We start from the raw sequence: 22,357 nt of genomic DNA, 5'->3' as shown, positions 1-22,357 counted from the left end.
AGAAACTAAGGTAAAAAGGACAGATTAATTCTTCTACAAACCAAAATAAGAGCCAGTAGAAGAGAGAATTATTGTCAAATGAAGATAAACCAATATAGCTTATGCTCAAATAAGGATGCAATGAAGACAGGTCACAAGCATGTTGCAGATTAATGAGGGAACAGCAATCCCCTATCTGAAGCTTCAACTTTGTATCATATTTCATTTTTTATTTCTTGGGCAATGACTATTTACCATCAAATGAGGTTAAGATGCAATACACCAAACTTGCAAAAAAAGTGTCAGATAAAAATGAAGTTAAATCAAATATCACAGCTTATGTAAATCTAATGGGATAACTGATAAATAATACAATGTGGAAACTATTTTATTTCCTATAGCTTCCACACATAAAAAGAAGGGTTTTTTTTTGGTGGGGGAGGGGAATAGTCAACATAAAATCATTGCACAGGATGTAATATTTATAAATGATACAGAGAAAAGAAAAAACTAAATCCAATGCATCCAAGATAACATTTTTCTTTTGATAAATATGCAATTCTAAAAAATATCCTTACAAAATTGGGTGGACCATTTTGGATATCTAACGCATACTGATCAATTGTTCCTTAAATGAGCATTCTGGTTTCTCTGTTGGATAATATCCTTTTACTTTCTTGAAACCACCTCTCAGCCTTGTCTCTCTTCCCAAGCCTTTTGAAACCATCATCCATGATGGTATAAGTCCACCGATTGGGCTCAAAGCCCCTTCGACGCATCCTTTCAAGCAACTCATAAGCCTGCCCCATATCACTCTTACATGCTTTTCTCAACAACAAATTGCAAGTGTAAATGTCAAGTGGAAAGCACTTTGCGATTAATTTCTCCAAGTCCTCAACATGGCTAACTCTATGATGACGGCGAAATGCGCCAACCACAAAGCTAAGTATTGACCAATCAGTTTTTCCCTCCTCTTTCACTCCTCTTAAACGAACACAGGCATTGTAAACTTCCAGTGAAAACATAGATCGATAAAGAAGTATGTTACCAAGAAAAGAGGTTAATCGACGTCCCATTTTCTCATACATATCAACAAGATTCACTGCCTCATGATATCTTTTCGATGAACAAAGCTCCTGTACAAGATTCTCATAGCATTCAATGCTTGGATTTAAACCGTCTTTTAACATTTGGAGGAAGAACAGATACGCAGGTTCAGGATTCTGGCTCTTGCAGAGAGAAATAACAAAGCAATTATATAACTTTTTAGTCGCCAATCCACGGGACCAAAGATTATTAAAGAAGATAAGAGCATCATAAGTCCTTCCACTTTTCAAATAAGCTTTCAACATAAGACTTAGAGAAGATGAAGTGGGCTGAATGCCATTCCTCTGCATCAACTCAAACACTTTCCAAGCCAACTCAGCCTGCTTGGCATGCCCAGCCGCATCAATGAAACAATCATAAATATAATGTTGACGATCATTATGGGACAGCGTCTCAAACAAACTGAAAAAACGAGATCTTGAATTGTCCATCTGAAGTAAACAACAAAGAACAACTATACATAGAGCCGGTGTCACTTTATGACCCTTCTCCTTCATTTCAACGAGAAGACGAGCAGCAATATCTCCCCTATTCAAATAACTATCTTCCACTCTTCCCGCCCAGCACAGTGCCGTTATAAAGTTATCATACGTGGAAGCATTAGGCATAATTTTCCATTCCAAGGCAAGATGGAGCAACTCTTTCATCTCATCAATCATGCACTCTCTACACAGGACATCGGCAAGCCTAATAAAGGTCCGTCTATCTGGAATAAAACGGTGATCAATTGAGCTCTTCAACACACTAAATGCTTCCTTGGCGTTTCCGTCCCAACACAAAGTAAGTATCAAGTACTTATAAGCCATATGATTTGGGGACAGCATAAACTCTGATTTCGACTTGAACAAATCAAGAGCGTCATCCACCATTTCCTTCTTGCAAAAGAAGCACAGCACAGCATTCATGGTAACTGTGTTCGGTGGAACAGCAGTGTGATACATGTCCATGAACAAATCATACACCTCGTCGAGCCTGTCCTCCCTCAAAAGCCTGTAAATCAACACGTTGTACCTCGCTAAACCAGGAATGTACCCTTTATCTTCCTTCTTCTGTTTAAAAAACTCCAAAGCCTGATCCAACCGGCCACCCTGTACAAGGCCCCTTATCCAAACCCCATAAGCATGATCCAACGGCACCAGCCACGAATCCCCAAACTCTCTAACCAACCTAACAGCATGATCAAACCTATTACTCCCACACAAAGCACTGACAAGAACACTCACCTCAGAGCCATGAAGCTCCTTGTCACCATCCACCAAACCAAACAAGAACCCTTCAGCCTCATCTAACCTCCCCTGCTTGCACAAACACTTCATAACAAGCGCATTGGTATACCGATTCTCAAAACCCCTCATCCTAATCTGCCTAACAATGTCATCAACAGCATCGAAATAACTCTTCTCAACAAGGGCATTCAAAAGCACATGGTAACCAAAGGTATCCAAGTCCAAACCATTAAACCGCATTTTACCAAACAGTTGGAGTGCAATCTCAAGCTTACCCGCAATAGCATATCCAATGACGAGAGTATCGTTGAACCGCGCACGGGGGTAGAAGGCGGGGCCACGGCGGCGAAAGGATCGGAGGAACTCGATGATGGTTGACATTGATCTGTTGCGTGCGAGGATTCGGAAGATGGCGGAGAAGGTGCCGCGAGTGTGGTGGAAGCCGGGCTGGCGGCCGGCCCAATCGAAGAAGCGGAGGCAGGGGTAGACGTGGGCGGCGGTGGTGCCATGGTGGAGTACTGTGAGGACGAAGGATTCGTCGAGACGGGGGAGTGTTAAGGCGGCGAGAGAGGCGTCGAGGGCGGCGTCTTTATAGGAGGAAGAGTCCGTCGAAGAAAGAATCTGAAAGATTCGGGGGAGGAGTGGGTCGCGCGTGTTGAACCAGTCCTTGATGGAGGATGCTACGTCGTTTTGGTTTATTTTTCTAGAAGAGGAAAAGTAAGAAGGGTTGTGTTGGGAAAAGAAGAGAAGAGGGACCTAAGTTTCGTTACATGTAGTGGCTGTAACATTGTGGATTTTCTCTATCTCTCTCTCCGATGCTCAATATTAACATATATAAATTATAAAGAATATAAAGAATCTGTTATAAAAAAAAAAAAAAGAAAAAACAGATTTTATCTAATAATATTAGTTAAGTAATTTTTAATTAATTCAAATAATATTTTTAAATAATTTTGTGATGGGGAGTAAGGTTATTTAGGTTAATAGTAAAAGCTTCTGTGTATATATATATTCTTACTCTAACATACAAACAATGAAAATAAAAAATAATACTTAATACCTTATGCATAGTTTCGTTCTCCCGCTTAGAAACTTTTTTTTCTTTCTTATTCTTACACTCAACCTAACCTAGCACCTCATTTTTTATTTTGATTTACATTAAGTTCTGAACACTATATCATCCCTTCTTAAAAACTTTACACACTGTTCTATTTTTTTTTTTTTAATTAGACATCAACTATACTATAAACCTAAACAAAGTAACCAACTTCAGATTAGATCCAAAGAAATCTTAAATAGCCAAAAAAAATTTTAACGGCTAGTCGTTATATTAAATCTATTCTATTATATAAAAATCGAATTTCTACACTTAATAATGAAATTAATGTGGCATGCTCTTGAAATATTTTCTGATTTATTTTATTTAATTCATTAAAGTAAATCAATTATAATTATCAATTAATTAATTTGATTAGACATTCAAATATCACTATTTATTATAATTTATATGAATTGATTAATTATATCAATTAATTAATTTGGTTAATTATATTAATTATTTGATTTCTATAGAAATAAATATTAAATTATTTAATAAATAATAAATATGATAACAAAATATATGAATTCATTTAATTAGTTTATTTTTTTTAATACCATCTATTTATACGAGATCAAAATATATTTTTTACTCATTCACTCTCTTTTCATTCAAATGAGATGAAAATACATTAATTTTATGCTAACATAACATGTTCTTGGTGATATTTTTTTTAATCAAACTTAAACAAATTTTAAATAATTAATTCTATACTTTGCCGTATTGCATGGATAGTCGATGAAGCTTATTTAACAAAAAGATGGTCTAAATTTGTACGAATTCTAAATGTCCAAATTTATGATATTTCAGTTGGTTGTCGTTACGAGAATGACTCTAATCTTTACGTGTCTAAGGACTAGAATAGATTAAATATTATTTAAGTAATTTAGTTCTAATATTGGTATTTGATTAAATTCGTTTTACATTAATTTAAATTTAAATTATTACCTCAATTTATATATTACGATTATTTTTATTGAATATGTTATTTTTTAAATATTTTAATATAAGATTTCTTTTTTCTTGTATATTTGTATCACTTTTTTTTTTATATTTTAGATTAGTAATGCAATTCTTAATAAAAGTGTACTTAAAACAAAAAAAGAAAAAAAAATTAAAATATCACTATTTAAAGGAAAAAGATAATGTACGTGAAAGAAAATAAAACGAAAAATTAAAATTGCTCTATAAAAAAAATTGTATATAATTTACGTATGAATGGGACTGGAATTGGAGGCTATATATGAATATCAAACATAAAAATTTATTACACGTATTGTGGAATAATTAATTATAACAAAAAAATATTTAACATATGTGATTTAAATATTTTTATGTATAATTAATATATATGTATGTATAAATAAAAAAATATTTAGAATTATTTAACAAAATTAATATATACATATACATAAATAAAGAAACTATTGTAATTTATGAAGATTACACATTAATTTTTTTCTTTCAAATGAATTTATTCTAATTATATTACAATTAGCTCATAAATAATGTATAATTATATTATTTTAAAAAAATATCTTTATTATAATTATATTAAATCAATATTCAATGCATTATTAAACTAATTATTATCAATTATCAATATTTTTATTCATTCTAATTATATTAATTGATATAGTTCTAATTCTCATTCATGTGCAATAATTTTATTAATAGATAGTTGTATCTACAATAATTAGTTTTATCCACAATTTTATTAGTAGATAGTTGTATTCACAATAATTCATGCTATAATTCTCACCCATCCTACGATTCTATCAACAGTATTACCTAAAATAGATTATGTAATGAAAAAGTTTAGAAAATAAAGACAAGAGTAAAGAATAAATATGGTCTGCGAGTGCTGTTGCAAGATTATGGATACTTGGAAGATAACTGCACGAAAAATGTATGTGGTATATAGAGAAGTTTTTTGAGAGCTTATAATGAAAAGGTAATAACGAAATCTCTTAATTAAATTTATTAATTTATTAAAATTTAGTACTATCAATTTAAAAAATTGACAAATTCTAGATGCTAATGGGTAATGCATTCTTATTGTACATTTATAGCTTGAGAATAATATTAGAATTATCATAAAAATCCATATTATTTTATTCTCCTGATAAAAAATTTTATAAATCCATTAATCATATAATTTTGTATACTAACATTGATATAGTATTGTTTCAGATATATATTTTGCAAGTATCAAAGGATAGTGTTGAGTTGTTATTTAGTGGGTTTAAATTATTTATTGTTTATTAGAGAACTTTTTGCATTAGAATTTTCTAATAATTTGTTGTTTATTTTCAGCTAATTTTGATATGTTCTTACACATATAACAATTTGTTGGTGGATTTAGGTGTTACTAGATTATTTATGGTCACATTCAGTATATATATCTGATTTATTGAAGAAAGTAAATTACTAAAACCGATTAATAACTATTTTAGAGTTAATACAATTAACACTAAATTAAGAAAAAATAAACAATGCATAACTCATTACTTTTTTATTAGTCAAATTATTATAACTCAAATTAATTTTAACAAAATAACTTAAAATTATAATTTCAATTTTATCACGTGCATGGCACGGATACTTACACTTGTTTAAAATTATAATAAATCAGTATAATTTATATTTATATATCACATAGAAATTGATAATTTTTTTTACTTGACAAACAAATAAATTAAAAAATATAGGGTAAAGTATATTTTTTATCTTTAAAATTTGGCAAAAGTTTTAAAAATATTCCTAAGTTTTATTTTAATTTTGTCCCATAAATTTTCGATTTGCATCAACTATACCTCTGGCTGTTAATTTTTCAAAAAAATTTAGAACCAATTTAACAACAATTTCATAAGAACAACCTTTAACACAAACAAATCAAGCATAATTTTTATGTATTTTTGTTAGATTGGTCTTAAGTTTTTAAAAAATTTTGCTATCGAGAGTATATTCGATGAATCGATGCAAATAAAAAAAATTTTGGGACAAAATTAAAATAAAATAAATTTTAGAGATATTTTTTAAATTTTTGCTAATTTTCAAGGACAAAAAAATACTTTATCCAAAAATATATTATTCTATTTTTTATTGCTCATAATATTTTCTAATCTGATAGGCCAATGACTAATCTATCGCGAATCAATCTAAATTTCACTTATTATATCATCCAACCTCTACAATCCGCTCAAAGGCAAGGGACTTGACAAGGATCCTGGAGATATTTTGGGCTTATTTTGGATCGCAACAAGTTGTTAAATACAACTTGATCTGATATAATTTTGATCCCTAACCAATTTTAAGTGATTTAATTATTTGTTCACTAGTTTATTTAAGTGTCAGAAGTTTGAATTCTGTTTTATGCATGCAGCAACCTATTGATCAACGACAACTTCTTAAATAGAATTTTAATTCGCGATGGATTGATCTTTAGTATGTCAGGTTGAAAAATACCATAAGAAATCAATCCTCTAATCTGATACTTGACTCGACTTGGAAACAATATTTACAACTATCTACTAACAAAAATATTTCACACACTAAGTGAGACTTAATATCTTACAATGAGAATGATTACTTCGTTAAGGGCGTGATAAAGAAATAAAAGATAAACAAGAAGATACGAATTCAAACTGAATAAAAAAAAAGATACATTAAAATTGAAATAGAAATAAAAAGGATAGATTGAAATTGAGTATAAAGAGAATCACTCTACTTCTACCCAATTTCTCGACACAACAAGAAAGGAATTTCTCAACTTAACTTGTTAACGCTATAGTTTGAGAATGATTCGAAGGGACTCCTCAACCTTCTATCCAATTCCCCGATGCAACAAGAGAGGGACTTCTCAACCTCAATTATCCACACCATGGTTCCATCATGAAACCAAAAAGGGGTTTTCAAACCTCTAAATCATTCTATACTACGACTACAATAGCTAAGGAGGTATTTATAACCTCTTATTAGGTTAAAACAAAAAAAATCCTAAAGTCCATAAACATAAGGCCCAATCGAGTAATTAAATAAACAAATTCAAAACACATCAAATTAAATTAAAACATTCAAAAAATGTAAACTAATATCTTCTAAATAACACTTGAACTCTTCATATCACGAACATTTGAAGCACGTATCATTCTCCTCCTCTTTAAAAAAGATTCGTCCTCAAATCTTGTAGATAAAAAAAATAGTATATAAAAAGAACAATAATTATAAGGAAGATAATTTTTTTGTTTTTTTTTTCTTTCGCTTTTTGTATATTTATCTTTTTTTTCTTTTTTTTTTGCACGGTATGTTTTTTTTTAAACAATAAAAATCAACAATGATGACAAAACAATAATGAAACGCAAACGAAAAACAAGAACACATGAACTTAAAGAAAGACGCGATAGACACTGGACTTTTTTTATGATAAAAGAAGAACAAATATAGATTAATAAGAATTAATTTAATACTTGAGCTCTGATACCAAATGATAAAGAAATAAAAGGATAAATAAGACAAGAATTGAAATGGAATAGAAAAGATAAATTGCAATTGAAATAAAAACAAAAAGGATAGATTGAAATTGAATACAAAGAGAATCACTCTACTTTCTATCCAATTCCCCGATACAACAAGAGAGAGACTCCTCAACCTTAATTGTCCACACCATGGTTTCATCACGAAACCAAAAAGGGGTTTTCAAACCTCTAAATCATTCTATACTACGACTACCATAGTTTATGAGGTATTTATAACCTCTTATTAGGTTAAAATTATGAGCCCACAAACATAAGGCTCAATCTAGTAATTAAATAAACAAAATCAAAATACATCAAATTAAATTAAAATACTCTAAAAATATAAATTAATATCTTCTAAATAACACTTGAACTCTTCATATCACAAACATTTGAAACACGTATCATTCTCCTCCTCTTCAAAAAAAGATTCTTCCTCGAATTTTGTAAGTAAAATGAACAATAATTACAATGAAGTTAATTTTTTTCCCTTTTTATATATATTTTTCTTTTTTTTTTTACTTTTTTTTGCATTGTATGCTTTTTTTATTTTTTTAAGCAATAAAATCAACAATAATAACAAAACAATAATGAAATGCAAACAAAAACAAGAACACAATAACTTAAAGAAAGACGCGACAGATACTAGACTCTTTTTTTTAATGATAAAAGAAGAACAAGTATAGATTAATAAGAATTAATCTAATACCTAAGTTCTGATACCAAATGATAAAGAAATAAAAGGTAAACAAAAAGATAAGGATTTAAACTGAATAAAAAAAAAAGATACATTGAAATAGAAATAGAAATAAAAAGGATAGATTAAAATTGAGTACAAACAAAATCACTCTACTTCTACCCAATTTCTTGACGCAATAAGAAAAGGACTTCTCAACCTAACTTGTCAACGCCATAGTTTGGGAATTGATTCGAAGGGACTCCTCAACCTTCTACCCAATTCCCCGATGTAACAAGAGAAGAACTCCTCAACCTCAATTGTCCACACCATGGTTTCATCACGGAAGCAAAAAGGGGTTTTCAAACCTCTAAATCATTCTATACTACGGCTATAATAGCTAAGACAATATTTGTAACACCCTACCACACAGAGCCTTACGCTTAAGTCGTAAAGCAGACGTGACAAGGTATTACGACCTCTAAAAGAAAAGGATATGTACATAGATATAGTTGGATGAAATCATATCTAGAAGCCTTGAAGGATAAGCTAATCAAAAATGATAAACAGGAAATCGTGTCACACTCGCATGGATATTTGTAAAACGGACAGGAAAAATTAAAAGGGAGCTGAAAATATATATACATATCAGGGTTCCAAAACTTAGATAGCAAACTCCAGACTCGATCTGCGAAGCTAAGGCCGGCCAGAGTATATGATTATATATATATACAACCCAAAATAAAAGTCAAACCACAAAGTAAACCCCTGTATCTCCAAGTCGACCTCTAGGAGGGACAAAACACAAAATGTACATGTGGAGATTCTATAAACATGTATACATAGCCCAAAATCAAAATATGACAGTCAAAAAGGTAGTTCTTCGCTTGTAAGGAGGATACCCAGATGCTCAACGAGATGTCTCTCGACCTGCATCTGAAAAATAACAACATAGTATGGGATGAGAACCGGATTCTCAGTATGGTAAAGGTGCCTGCATAGTTAATGTAAAAGGTCCCGGGAAAGCCAGAGGAATTCTTAGAACTCCGACACTCAGAATCATTCTTAAGGAAAATAAACTAAACCAAAAGTTAGGTAAGTTATCTAAGGTATTCTAGTTCTGAATCTAACTTTAACTTAATACTTCACTTTCTGACTCCTCCAGTTCTCTGAATCTCTGGTGGAACAACCCTCGTCATTCCTCCGCCAGACAAGGGGCCTCTTAGTTGCATAGACCAACATTACAGACAAGAAAAACACAAATAGAGAAGCATTTACAACAAGTAGAACAAGTAGTAGATAAGCAGAATTTAACAGTTAAGCAAGCTAAGACAATGCACACTCAAACAAAGCAAACAAATGCATATGATGTATGCCTGTCCTATGGCTGATGAGTCTCATCTGTCGGTTATACAGCCAACCCGACATGTCCTAGTAATTAACCATTGGACAGTCCCTCTGTGCGCGCATCCCCAAGCTCAATAATATTCCATGGAGTCAAACTCCAAGCTCAAATATAATACTCCATGGAGTCACACTCCAAGCTCAATAATGTAGTATTCCATGGAGTTAAACTCCAAGCTCAATAATATAGTATTCCATGGAGTCGAACTCCAAGCTCAATAATATTCAATATTCATATTTATATGCATGCCCATGGGGGAATCCGGGGAGTTAAAGTGCCCGGTCACATCTTGCGACAGAGGGTCAACAAATAGTCTCAAATACACAGACCACATAATAATCTCTTTCCTTTTAAAATAACACCTCAAACCAAAACTCCAATTCTTATAGAAACTTTGGCAGTATCTCCTCTAAAATTCAAATTTCTGCCACCCTTCAAGGGTCCCAACTATCAAATCAAACACCTCTCAGTCCTTCAAATCATTTCCAGTAACAATTTATTTCAAAATCAAACAAATACCAATATTAAATCTTTTCCAAACCGACCAACTTCAACAGCAAATTATTAACAATAGCTAAACCACACATTTTATCCAATATGCACAATCCATCAATTATACATTCAATTCATTCCTATCTTAAGGTCTTCTAGCCTAAATTTTCATGTGACATTAAACATTAACTATGAGAAACCAAAACCATACCTTCGTACGGAATCAAAATATTTGAAGCTCCGGAGAAACTTTCTGACTGAGCTATCGAAGAAAAAAATGTCCAGAATCGTCTATGCCTCCTAAAATTCCCGTTGGCCAAACCCAAAGAAAAGATGAGCTATATCACTGTCAACTTCCACTAATCAAAAATGGTGCCAACGTATAGAAGAAGAGGTTACGAATACTCTTACCGGATTAAATTTTTGATTTGAGTTACGAATTGCAAGAAATCGAAGCCAGAAGTTCGAAGGAATTTACGTTCTTTCTTTTTCTCTTCGTTACGCTATTCTCTCTTTTTTTTTTCTTTTTTACGGCATTCATATATATATATAAACAAGCCTCCTTGGCTTTCTTTATTATTATGTATAAACCGCCTTGGGTTTCTCTATTACACACACACATATATATATATATATATATATATATATATATATATATATATATATATATATATATATATATATATATATATATATACACACACACGTAATCTAATGCATAATGATAATAATATTATATATGTAATCTAATGTAAAGTATAAATCACCTTTTATTTTCTATGCTTTATAATCAATAATAGTAATAATAATACTAGCAATAGTAATGATGGTCATGTAATAATGATAATAATAAACGTAATAATAATAATAATGATAATAATGCAATGAATATAATATATATAAATTTATAATAAAATTTAATACTTACGGCAATAATAATAATAATAATAATAATAATAATAATAATAATAATAATAATAATAATAATAATATGGATTTGATTAAATTTAAATTATTATATAATTAGTTTAATTACTAATAATAAAAATAATTTTTTCAAAAATAAGGAATTCTAATTTTATAAAATAAATTATAATTTATTTATATTTATATTTTTAAAACTGAGGGTCGCTATAATATTTATAACCTTTTATTAGGTTAAAACAAAAAAAACCCTAAAGCCCATAAACATAAGGCTCAATCTAGTAATTAAATAAACAAAATCAAAATACATCAAATTACATTAAAATATTCTAAAAATATAAACTAATATCTTCTAAATAATACTTAAACTCTTCATATCACGAACATTTGAAGCACGTATCAGGGCGATAATTGTTCGCACAACATGCCACAGAAAGATTTTTCATGGTCAACTATTGGCTCTCTTATAAATACTCATCTCAATAACTTTTCAAACCAAGTAATTTATTCTGCTCATATACCCACTAATTAATGTGAAAGAGCTAATTAAAACAAGAATTTTGACACTAATTTTAAAGATTTTGGCTTAAAACTGAGTTAACGGACCGAATTGGTTAGACCGAGCCCAAACCGGCCCAATACTCAACTTATGAAACCCTTAAAAATGGATCTTCTTCTTCTTCATTGCTGCAACCCGTTGTGAAGAGAAGTTCAGCGTAATAAAATTCCTAACCCTTCCTTTTGATTTTCAATTATCCATAACTTTCAATTCGGAGCTCTGATTAACGAGCCATCAGCGGCCACGTGTTTGCCTCGGAATTATCTTCAATTCTATCCAAACAAAGTGGTAAGAAATTATTATTTCTCTTCCATTTCTCCCTCTCCTCAATTTCGTGATTTTAGAGTTTGGGTATTGAGGAATTAAATGATTTTGATGGTTTAGGTGAACTCTAGTACCGGATAATCATTGAGTTTTGTCCAATTGATACATGGATAAGGTAAAAAACTATTAAACCCTTGTGAATCATTCAATTAGTGAAGTTTATGATTATTATAGTGATATTGTATGAAATAGATTGTGTTCTGGTTGATTTGGAGTTCAATTGGGGCTGTTTGGAACAAAATCCGAGTAATTAGGTTTGAGAAATTGACGTTTGGAGGCTTGAAGCTTGTGAAAGGAGTGGTTTTTGAGGTGTTCTGAGCTTAGGGAGGAATCGACAAAGGTATGGGTTTGGTTTCTCGTAGATAATATATAATGTTTTGTGAAAACATAGGCTACATGACCATAGGATAGGTTGAAAATGTGGGAATATGTTAATGCTAGTAACCTTGATGGAAATGTGGAACTATATTGTGAATGAGTTGATGAATGATGATTTTGTTGAGTTGGTTGTAGGAATTGTGTTAATTAATGTTGTTGATGGGAATTGATGAATGATTATTTATGAATGTGAGGATTGATGATGAAAGATTGAGGATTAGTTGAGTTATGTATATATATGTGTTTGTTGAATAATGAATGAATTGAGATTTTGAAATGATTTGAAAAAGGTTTGAGAGTTGGTTAGGTTGGGACCTGAGAAGAGTGGCAAAGTCCGAATTTTAAAGGAGATGCTGTCGAAATTTTTATGAAAATAGGAGGCTTCATTTGAAGTGGTTATTTAGAAAGATTTAGATTTTTAAGTATTTTATAATTTGATTTTGAGTTATTAAGAAAATGATTATGTTTTGAGATTGCTTTATTTAGAACAGAATGAATTATGTTTTGAGTATGAATTGTTAATGAATGGAATGGGACGTCTGATAATAAGGAATGAGTATTGATGAGAATTGATTTTTAAGTATAATTTTTGAATGTGTGTGTGTGTGTGTGTGTGTGTGTGTGTGTGTGTGTGTGTGTGTGTGTGTGTGTGTGTGTGTGTGTGTGTGTGTGTGTGTGTGTGTGTGTGTGTGTGTGTGTGTGTGTGTGTGTGTGTGTGTGTGTGTGTGTGTGTGTGTGTGTGTGTGTGTGTGTGTGTGTGTGTGTGTGTGTGTGTGTGTGTGTGTGTGTGTGACTGGGAATGAATTGAGACACCGGGTAAGATGCGGTGACGTTGTCCACTTGCTCCGGGTCAGTAATGAAGTTGGATGAGATATGATTGAGGATGAGGTTGGCTCTAAGGAAGAGGAAGGTTGAGAACTGAGTTTGATTATGAATTTGAATTAATATGAATAAATTGTAATAATAATGAGAATCAATTTTTGAATGTGACTCCGGAGAAGATGCAGTGGTATTATCCACTTGCTCCGAATAAGAGTCAATAAGTCGGGTAAGATGCAGTGATGATATCCACTTGCTCCGGGAAAGTTCAAAGCTTCGGGTAAGATGCAAGGGCTGAGTTCTGTTGCCACTTGCTCCGGGTTGAGAACTGTAACACCACCTGGGTAAGAGGCAAGGGTGAAGTTGTCTCCTGCTCTGGGTACACGAGTAAGATGCAAGGGTTGCGGTGTTGTCCCATTTGCTCCGTATTTGGTGTTCTGTCCAGGATTAACTACCAAGACATGTTGGGTTTGGCTATATAATCGACAGATGAGACTCATCGGCCATAGGGCAGGCATTATCATATGCATTTGTCTGTTTGCTTTGGTTTGCTTTCTTGGGATTGCCTACTTGTTATTTCATGCTTAACTGCTATATGTTCTGTTTACTGTACCTGTATTCTACCTGTGCTTGCTTTGCCTGTTTGTTTGTCTATATGGTTCTACTGGTGTTTTGAAGGATGGTGGAAGAAGGGAATAATTAAGGGCTTTAGTTAGAATTTGGTTAAGTTTAAGAACCTTAGAGGACCACCTTATTTATGGTTTTCCGTTTTAAATCTTTAAGTTTATATCTGAGTGTCGGCATTCTAGGATCGCTTCTGCCTTTTTGAGACCTTATATATTATGTATGTGGGCACCATTACCATACTGAGAACTTCTGGTTCTCATTCCATATCTATGTTGTTGTTTTCAGATACAGGTCGAGATGTGCCTCGCTGAGCGTCTGGAGTTTTCTATGCAAGCGAAGTTTGGTTATATTTGGGATGCTGTATTTTGTATTTATGCTATGTATATATGTATATAGATTCTCCTCTATATATATTTTATGTTTGGCCCTCCTAGAGGTTGACTTGGAGATACAGGTACTTGTTATGTAGTTTGAGTTTTATTTTGGGTTGTATATATATATAATTACATACTCTGGCCGGCCTTAGCTTCGCAGGTCGAATCTGGAGCTTGATATCTATGTTTTTGGAACTCTGATCTGTATGTTTTGTTTTTAACCTTCTTTTGAGCTTACCTATCTGTTTTACGATTATCCACGCGAGTGTGAAATAATTTTTTATGTTTTCGCTTTGTTTAGCTTATTCTTCAAGGCTCCTAGATATATTTTCTTTTAACTATATTTATATAAGTCTTTTCTTTTAGAAGTCATAATACCTCGCCACCTCTACTTTACGACTTAAGCGTAAGACTCTGTATGGTAGGGTGTTACAAATCTCTTACAAATACTCATATCTATCACTTTTATTGTTCATAAACTTTGGACGACTTCTATTCCAAATTTATTCTCCTCTATTTCCTCAATATAACACTTTAGAACATAAGTATTGGTTATATATTAATAGAAAATTTATTAATCTCCTTACAAAAATTAGTAATCATTCTAATAAAATTTTAAGGATTAATCTTAGCATACAAGCGATTAACACTTACAAGTGTTACAAGTCCTGAAACTTACTAACACCCTAAACGCGCTCCTAATTTTACGTACGTTTTACGCGCTATATAACAGAATATTAATTCAATCAAAATCAATTAACGCACGAATATATAACTTCTAATTTTCAAAAGATTTTGTTACCTTCTTCGAATCTCTTGCGAAGTTTCTTCGTTCTCGTTCTTCTGTTCTTCCCTTGTCTTTTCGATCGTTCTTTTACCTACGTTTATCACTTGTTTGTTCTTCGTCATTGAGCTGAGTTTCTCTCACTATAACTCTAGCTTCATTTTTTTTATTTTCTGGTTTCTGAAATCAAAGTTTGAACTCGTTTTGAAGATAACGGATGATTCAACCTCAGATTGTCAGCTGAATCAGGGCGAAGTGGATTTTGAATTTGAATCGAATGAAGTTCCTGAGGTTTGATTTAGATTCAGCTAATTACGATTACTTTGAATTTGATGCAGTTATTCGTCTATGATTGTCTAGCTGAATAATTCGTGAACATTGACTGTAAAATTAATGCGTAAACATAATCTGTGAATTGAATCTAATGTATTAGTTTTGATTAATTATCTGCAATTTATAGCAGACGCTCGGGTGTAGATCAGAACTTTTTCGGTGTATTTTAGGAAAGTTTGGGTGTATTTACAGTTTATGAATTTTCCTGTTATTTTAGTTGACTTGTTGTCGTTCGGGTGTATATCAGGAGTCCTTGGGTGTATTTTAGTTCAATTGTTATTTATTTATGAGGTGTAGAAATTCTATAGTATTTTCTTGTTTTTAACATGTTGTATTTTGCAGTCCCTCTCTGTTGTTGATGACCAGCTTGTTCCCAAGGTTGGAATGACTTTTAAAACCCTTGAAGATACTGCAAAATTTTACAAAGACTATGCCAAGGCTGCAGGTTTTTCTACAAGAGTTCAGAGTACAAATAAAAAGGGAAACGAAATTAAGAATCAATTGATTACATGTAGTAGAGAGGGGAAATGGAAATCTAAAATATCTCCGACCGAAAACACAAATCCCAGAGCTGGTTTAAATTGTCCTACAAGAATTTATATACACACATTGAAGGATGTTGGTGCTTGGATCATTTCGAAGATCGTGCTGCATTATTCACACCCTTGCTGTCCAACTCAAGCAGAGATGCTCAAACAGCATAGGGAACTAAGCATGTTCGTTCGTCGTACAATAGAGAATAACGAGGAGGCCGGTATCAAACCAAGCAAAACATTCCAATCATTCGTTGCGGCAGCTGGGGGTCACTGCGAGTTAAATTTTATTGAAAAGGATGTGAGGAATTACGTCACGAGAGAAGTGCGGAATGTTTTGGAACAAGAAGATGCAAAGGAATTCAGGAAATATTTATTGAGAATGAAAGAGAAGAATCAGAATTTCTTTTTTGAGCTCAAACTCGAGGACGATCAATCGATTAAGCTTGCTTTTTTGGGCCGATGCAAGGAGCAGAGCTGCCTTTGAGTATTTTGGAGATGTTATTTCATTTGACACCACCTACAATACAAACAGGTAATATGCTATTCTTGTTTATGCTGCTAAATTAATTTTGTTCTATGAATCTGCTGCAGAGGTGTATATTGGATGTTCTTTCGGTGTATAAATTCATTATATGGGTGTACGTAATGATTTTCATTCTACAATGTCATAATTTGTTTAAGGTATAATTTGGTTTTTGGTTCTTTTTTCGGGGTGAATCACCACGGTCAGTCAATACTTCTTGGATGCGCTTTGATGAAAAACGAAAAAATTGAGTCATTCAAATGGTTATTTCAATGTTGGCTTCGTTGCATGGGGGCAATGCTCCGAAAGGGTTTTTCACCGATCAATGCGCGTCAATGAAAAGGGCTATAGAGGCTTGTATGCCAACAATAATTCACCGTTGGTGTATTTGGCACATCACGAAGAAGATCCCAAGCAAATTAAATGGGTACAAGGGACATGCTGAAATTGAACAAGAATTGAGCCAAGTTGTTTGGAACTCTCATAATATAGATTCATTTGATAGGAATTGGAATGATTTTCTGCTGAATTTTGGTCTTGTGGACAACAAGTGGCTTTCAGGTAATGTTGTTTAAAATCTGCAGCAGAGATGTAAATTGCATGTTTTCGGGTATATTTATAGTCTGTCTTTGGGTGTATTTTGCAGATCTTTATGAAGACCGTCATATATGGGTTCCAATCTATCTGGATCACCACTTCTAGGCAGGGATGAAAAGCACACAAAGGAGCGAGAGCATGCATTCATTTTTTAACAAGTTTATTACCCAGAACAGCTCGCTTATTCAATTTGTCAAACAATACGATAATTACCTCGAAAGTAGGGAGCAAGCAGAGAGAGAATCAGATGCTGCAGATTTTCATACGGTCATACCGTGTGCAACCAAATCCTCCATTGAAGCTCAGTTTCAAGATGTGTACACTCATCAAAATTTTAGGGAAGTCCAAGCACAATTTAGAGGAAAGGCGAATTGCATCACTAGATTAACGAATTCCGCTCTAGGCTATTCAGTATACGAAGTTGGAGAACAATTTTTCAGCTCAATATTCAACAAGTTTGTGATTACTTACAACTCAGTAGCAGCCGAGGTAAAATGTCAATGCTTATTATTCGAGTCAAGAGGGATATTGTGCCGTCACGCACTAAGTGTGTTAAGCTTTGAACGAGTAAGCCAAGTGTCATCGAGATATATATTGGAACGATGGAGAAAGAAGGTAAAGAGGTGACACACACACATTAAGAGCAGCCACGATGAGCCATTGTTGGAGCCAAAAAGCAAGAGGTTTAACGAATTGGTTTTTCGTTCTCAAAATATTTGTGAATTTGCATTAGAATCGGAGGAGCTGACTGCCATTATGCACCGTGCGTACGATAACGTCATGGTTGAGATGGAAGCATTGAAAGCCAAAAGGAAGGGGACATCTTCGTTATCTCACGAAGATGCCAACTTGGAATCCGTTAACGAGCTTCAAAGCCCTCCAAGGGTTCGAACAAGAGGACGTCCAAAAAATAGGCTAGGTTCAAAGTTGGACAAATAGATTGCAAATGGCTCAAAGAAGAAGAAAACGAAAGCTTTAAACGAGGTAAAAGTTATGTTCTTTAAATATGTGGTGATTGAGTTTAATTTTCTCGTTAATACTTTTGCTAATATGTGAGTTTATTATTTCCAGTTAAACGTCTTTGATGCTGCATCAGTGGTGCGTCCAAATTCCAGCCAATATCAAGGACGTGTTATGAATTATCAGTTTAGGCAACCAGCAGCAGGGGATAACTTTTGGGTTTATAATTATAGAATAAGGGTGTAAAGCATTGTTTTTTTGGGTGTATTTATGAATTTTCTTGTGTTTCACATTTTACATAAGTATATATTTCAGAATCTGCTGTTTATGTTATAAATTATTGTTTGTTTTTTTTATTATGGTTTAGGCTTTATGGTTTAAGGTTTAGGTTTTAGGTTTTAAGGTTTAGGGTTTTATGGTTTAGGTTTTAGGGTTTAGGGTTTTAGGGTTTAAGCTTTATGGTTTAGGATTTAGGGGTTTAGGGTTTAAGGGTTTAGGGTTTTAGGGTTTAGGGTTTAGGTTTAGGGTTTCAGGTTTAGGTTTTAGGGGTTTAGGGATAAAGCATCAGGGGATAGAAGTCTGGTGTATATTTAACTTTTTTTGGGTGTAAAATGAGATCTTATGGGTGTAAAAATCAATAATTTTGGTGTATAGTAGGTTGGGTGGTTTAGGATTTAGGGTTTAGAATTTAGGGTTTTTAGGGTTTTTAGGGTTTATGGTTTGTAGGGTTTAGGGTTTTTAGGATTTAGGGGTTTTGGGGTTTAGGATAAAGCATCAGGGGATAGAAGTTTGGGTGTATATTCAACTTTCTTTGGGTGTAAAATGTTATGTTTTGGGTTTATATCTAGTTTAATATTTTCCTTCATATTTTACCACCTGTAATACAGAGCTTTTGAATACAGCACAAACAGTTTAACTATGGAAATAAATTTCATTGAATAGAACTGGTTTATAATTGGCAAATTTTTACAGCATGTGTTCAATTTGTTACAAGACTACCTAACAGTTACATTACTCAGTGTCAATATCATTAGAATGTATCTGACAATATAGACTCAATAATAATGAGGATGGCTTGGACAGTCTTATTGCATTACTCCCCTAATGGCTTCAGCTTTGTCTTGATTTATTTCATTGAATAGAATCTGGGAAGCAATTCTACTCTATAGTGGTCCACCTCGTCCTACAGTTAAAAAGAATATTCTGTTTAATCAACCATGTTAATTGAGTAAAGTAATACAGAGTTATATAGTTTTAAACACATTTACCTGGGTCCAATTGTCCCACTCATACTTCAACCTTTTAATGTTTTCGGGCTGGATTATCTCAAGCCACTTCATTACATAAATAGCACAGTTATAGCTGAAAACTAAGAAAATAAATTACAAATTACATATAGGAAAGTTTAATTTTCAGAGTGAAAGATTTATTATACCTTGTCTTTTGGCCTCAGATGTTAATGTATGGTGGTTTAATTTCCTTGTCCTTGTCCTTTCTCTTCAGAGGTGCCCCCCAGCATATACTCTAATTCTTGAAATTACATATCCCTTAAAACACAAAACAAATTAGTAATATATGAATAAATTTAATAAAGGAATACACCCAAAGGAGCACAAACTTACATCTTATATTGAACAGAAATACACCCAACTATTAAAATACAAAACACAGAACCAACTTACAATGAATTTATTTAGGTCCATTCTCTCATCAGATGGACATGTCTGGTGATATGGGTCGAGTATATAAAATTTTCGCTTTCTTGTATCAGCCACCCATAACCACCAATGTTGTGAATGGCAAACAGGTGCAAAAATCTGAAGCATGCCCACATTGAACAGTGTTTTATTTTATTTGCCATATAAGTAAAGAATGGTACTAAGAAGTTTTACAAATGAAAACTTACATGTGGATGTGATGCTAATTTTTTTAGCTCCAAGAAGTGAATAAACATTGGGTAGTCTTCCACCCTGAATGGCTTATTGCTTTTAGGTTGTAAGAATTTCCCATTTGGATGATTTCCAATGGCTATGTTCTACAACACTTGTGAAACAACACATGATTTACTGAAAATACACCCAAATAAATACAGAAAATACACCCAAATGAATACACAAGTTACACCCAATTGATCACAAAAAATACACCTAATTGAACACAGAAAATACACACATTTTAAAACAGAAAATACACCCGAAGGAATACAGAAAATACACCCAAGATTCGTTGAAGTAACCCTTATCACAATATCATGGGGGAGACAGTATACTTCTTCTTGAAACCTTTTAATCTTTTGCTAGTTAAGGATGAAGCACATGGCAGAGACAATCTAGAAAAAGATGCCGAAATCAATTTACATCAATCAACATTGTAGTTAATTTTGGTGATAAAAACATTAATGATTTTCTAATATTACCTCAGCTTCTATATGTGTATCAGCTGCGAGTGATGCGAGGTGGACTTTTGACAAAATGTATCTATCTTGGGCATTGAGTGTGCACACGGTGTCATACTCATTAGTTAGTCCATTTCCGTATGTCTTCACTCGTGTGGCCCAGATGTAGCATTTCTCTTTTATTTCTTCCGTATTCTCATTCATCCTCGCAGGAGTTTCAAACTTCTCGAAACTTTTTCCGCCACTCTATTTTTCAATCTGTGGACTTTTTCCTTCTTTTTTCACCCCACTGCTTGCAATTTTTTCCACCAGATCCCCTAATTATTCTAGTAGTCTTGGCATTTCAGGAGTTTTTGCCCTCTCTCCATCTTGCATTGCTGCCCCCTCCTGCGTTGCTGCTTCTTCTTGGCTTGAATCAGTCAAGCCAAGGCTGAATGATGGCATCGGACCTTTTTTAGGAATGTATGATGCTGTCCGTGCCATCATCATCAGTGCAGCAGCGTCTTTTGGGGCTGGATTACTGCATGATCATGTATAACGTATTATAAGAATAAGAATATACAAATGATAATGAAACATTGATTTTACTCTGATGAACTTACATTTTAGATGGAGTTGGTAGAAGTATGGGTGTACTTTCTTCAGGTTTTCAGGGTGGTTCTGGAGTGCTGCAGGGTTACATAAAATTAATCATGTTATAAAAAAAAAAACTAGTTAGAGATCAATCGTGAAAATATACACCCCAACAAGGATCATATACACCCCAACAGAGACGATATACACCCAAACTGTAACCAAATACACCCCAAGATTATTCCTTACCTTTTTGTAGTTCCTTCATTATTTTTTTTCACTTGGAGACTTTGCAGGGGTTGGTTCAATTTCTAGCACAGGGGTTAGTTCATTTTCTGTCACAGGGGTTTGTTCAATTTGTGGCACTGGGGTTATCTGGGCAAAGGTAGACAAACTTGAATTGGAAGTCTAAACAAAACAAAAATAAAAGGTTAAGAAAGCCCGCGAAAATAAAATGGTTATAAGGTTGAAATTTACTCGAAAAACTCACATTGAAAGCGCTTCTGTTTGTGACTGTGTCTCTTCCCGTAGAACCATCATGTTCTCCTCAGCTTGGTCACTGGGTGATTCTTCTACGAGACTCAACCTGAAATACACCCTAAGAAAGTCAAAAATACACCCGAAGCATTCAAAAGAAAGACAGGCTTTGTTTTTTGAGAACTTACATACTTCCAGTTTTTCTTTTTTTTTTCCTGCCTTTTTTTCTTGAATAAAACATTAAAGGGATTTTTTTCTAAAAAAAATATATACAAAATTAGAAGTAGAAGGTAATAAAAGAATAAAAGCAACGGTTATTAGAAAGAGAAATTACATGCTCTCCGCCGGTTTGTTTACGCTACTTTGATCTGTGTGTTCTTGAGACAAAGGATCATCACTTCCTAAGTTTACCTCCGGTATTCTAAACATAGAGTAGATATTATTCATAAAAAATATCATACTGTTAAATTAGGATAAAAAGATTTTATCAAATAAAGCTTCTTACGTTTCAGATGAGACATAGTGACCTTCTGTCGATCGTAGGTCAGCTTCCTTCTCCCTGGCAAACAAGAAACAATTATTAGGAAAGAAAACACCTTAAAATCTGAAATATACACCCCAACAAGACATACCCCTGTGCAGCAGATTTTTCATTATTTTTCCTTAAGAATTC

General features: G+C 33.0%; 1 protein-coding gene across 1 annotated transcript; it reads right to left on the bottom strand.

Moving 5' to 3' along the window:
• Positions 1-608: 608 nt before the first annotated feature.
• On the bottom strand, positions 609-20,838 carry LOC112732488 (pentatricopeptide repeat-containing protein At1g71210, mitochondrial-like). The gene is made up of 4 exons (XM_025781232.1): positions 20,656-20,838; positions 20,146-20,274; positions 19,508-19,573; positions 609-3,068 (listed from the first exon to the last, which is right to left on the bottom strand). The coding sequence occupies exons 1-4, from the start codon at positions 20,836-20,838 to the stop codon at positions 609-611; spliced, it is 2,838 nt and encodes a 945-aa protein (XP_025637017.1).
• Positions 20,839-22,357: the final 1,519 nt, after the last annotated feature.

This window comes from Arachis hypogaea, chromosome 13 (assembly GCF_003086295.3).
Source record: "Arachis hypogaea cultivar Tifrunner chromosome 13, arahy.Tifrunner.gnm2.J5K5, whole genome shotgun sequence".
Classification (NCBI taxonomy): Eukaryota; Viridiplantae; Streptophyta; class Magnoliopsida; order Fabales; family Fabaceae; genus Arachis; species Arachis hypogaea.
The sequence above is the reverse complement of the archived record's forward strand: the minus strand, read 5'-3'. Positions and strand labels throughout refer to the sequence as shown.